Source organism: Alosa sapidissima, chromosome 24 (assembly GCF_018492685.1).
Source record: "Alosa sapidissima isolate fAloSap1 chromosome 24, fAloSap1.pri, whole genome shotgun sequence".
Lineage (NCBI taxonomy): Eukaryota > Metazoa > Chordata > Actinopteri > Clupeiformes > Clupeidae > Alosa > Alosa sapidissima.
Window position 1 is genome coordinate 22749302 of NC_055980.1, and position 2500 is coordinate 22751801.

A 2500-nucleotide genomic window follows, 5' to 3' on the forward strand; every position below is an offset into this window, starting at 1 on the left:
TTGCTGCACTAACAGTATCCTAGCGGCACTGTACCTTTATTGCACCTTTATTGTACCTATGTTTGTAAATCGCTTTAGGATCAAATCATCAGCTAAATGACTACATGTAAAATGACCTATATGTACTATGAATCGTCCATTCCTATTATAACAAAACATTTGCCACCAACAAACCTATAAATATATATAAGGCCTAATATGGACCACTCACTCCCACTCTAACCAAAACTTTTAACACCAACAGACTATTAACATATGAATGGACATCACTGTACATAATAATGAAGAACTGACGCCATTTATAACTGATCTTACTGTCTTTCAGAAATTAGATTGCTTCATCACATTCTTATGCATATAGACATATAAAGACATCCTGATCTGTCATTATAGAAAAAATAAACTATAATAATGGTTATAGAAAGAAGGAAGTGCATTTGTAGTGTGTGTTTAAGTGATCATGCCAATTCACTGAATTCAACTCACTGGGAAGTGGTGTGAACCGAAAGGCCGAATGATTGATGATCTTCGTGGTGTCGATCTCCACTCGGTGGTACTCGTATATGGTTCTGCGCTTTGTGTCTGTATGAGAAACAGGCAAAAACAAGTTCTGAATCCTGGGATTTGGATACAGTTACTATGGATAGGATACATAGGCATAAAATATGGGGGGAGGGGGGGGGGGGTGTAACCGCCTCAATAATCTATACCGGAGGGTTGTAACCCCCCCCACACACACACACACACACCCACCCAATATGAAGCTGTTATAGAGCATGATGAAGTGGGACTCGATGTTCAACTTAAAGTTACAAGCCCTTCATGGGACAGCTGACACATCATAAAATAAATACCGACTCTGATGTGCCATGTGTTTGGGGTGAATTTATAATTGGCCAACCACAACAAAGTATGCATGTGGATTCTATCAGCCAACACAAACGCAAAGCCAGATTATTCTCAGTCTCTCCCTGTCTGTGATCTCTCCAAATAGACGTATTTGTTAAGTTCTTAGTCTTGTGGTAATGCAGCTAATCTGTGCCGCCTTATCATAGATTTAGAAATTCATCTAATTGATTCACTTTAACTGAACTACTGAAACGTCTGCACTCTCATCCTGAGCTAGTAGTATTTATTGTAGCAGTAATAATTGTTACCTAAGGTCTCCTTTGCAAGGTAGTTTGAATGTTATTCCTCATCTTGTTGTTGCTTTGGATAAAAGCATCTGCTATGTGCATAAATTAAAATGAATAAATGTTAAACTGAATTATTGCTAGTTTTGTCTACATTAAGCTGTCATTAAGCTAATGTGGACTATTGTGGACTATGGTGGACTGGGGGACTATTGTGGACTGTGGGGGACTTTGGAGGACTGTTGTGAACTCTGGGGGACTGTGGGGAACTATTGGGGACTGTGGGGGACTATTGTGGACTGTAGGGGACTATTGTGGACTATTGTGGACTCTGGTGGACTGTGAGGGACTATTGTGGACTCTGGTGGACTGTGGGGGACTATTGTGGACTGTGGGGGACTATTGTGGACTCTGGTGGACTGTGGGTGACTATTGTGGACTATGGGGGACTGTGGTGGACTATGGTGGACTAAATTAATAAATGTGAAACTGAAATCTTTCTAGTGTTGTGTACATTAATCTGTCTGTGGTGATGGAGTACAGTGGCCCACTGACCTGGAGACTGTGGTGAGGAGGGGAGAGCCATGAAGGCATCAGACAGGCCCACCTTCACAGGGTGCTCCGTGGAGTTGATCTGCTCCACACCCAAAGGAACCTGAGGAGGAGGAGGTGAGGAGAGGAGGAGGAGGTGGGGGGAGGAGGAGGAGGTAGATGTGGGTTGGGGGGTATCATGGGTGGGTATCAGGGGTGGGTATGAGGGGGGGTATCAGGGGTTGTATCAGGGGTAGGTATCAGGGGTGGGTATGAGGGGGTGGTATCAGGGGTTGTATCACGGGTAGGTATCAGGGGTGGGTATGGGGGGGGGGGGGGGGGGGTATCAGGGGTTATATCAGGGGTAGGTATCAGGGGTGGGTATGAGGGTTTGTATCAGAGGTGGGTATCAGGGGTTGTATCAGGGGTGGGTATGAGGGGGGGTATCAGGGGTGGATGGGGATGGTGTTGGGAAGAAAAGAGGGAGATATGGCATGGAGGGTGCAGTGGAGAAATAGGAAAATAGAGAAGAGAAATTAATGGAAACAGAAAACTGATCATTCAGAGCAGACATGACCATTTCACCATTTCGCCTCAACTCTCCATCATAATTGTGACATAATAACCTTCATAAACGTGACATGGCAGATGCAGTCTGTGATTGGTCAATATGGTAGTGTTGATGCGCAGTAACATGGTAGAGTCATAGTACCATTAATAGTGAATGTTATTAAAGCTTTTACAAGATATGTCAGCTAAAACACTCTTAGAACACATTCATATCAGTAGTATAATAATGTGTTATAAAGTGTTTATTGTAATTTCATATGAGAGAC

At 43.3% G+C, this 2500-nt stretch overlaps 1 protein-coding gene across 4 annotated transcripts in view; it reads right to left on the reverse strand.

The window, feature by feature from the left end:
• plxdc1 (plexin domain containing 1) overlaps positions 1-2500 on the reverse strand; it is a 61170-nt gene that overhangs the window by 8717 nt on the left and 49953 nt on the right. For all 4 annotated transcript variants that reach the window (XM_042081898.1, XM_042081900.1, XM_042081899.1 and 1 more), the window contains exons 7-8: positions 1689-1788; positions 487-582 (exon numbers count right to left, since the gene is read on the reverse strand). In XM_042081898.1, coding sequence (XP_041937832.1) covers positions 487-582; positions 1689-1788 — 196 coding nt within the window. The remainder of the gene's footprint in view (positions 1-486; positions 583-1688; positions 1789-2500) is intronic.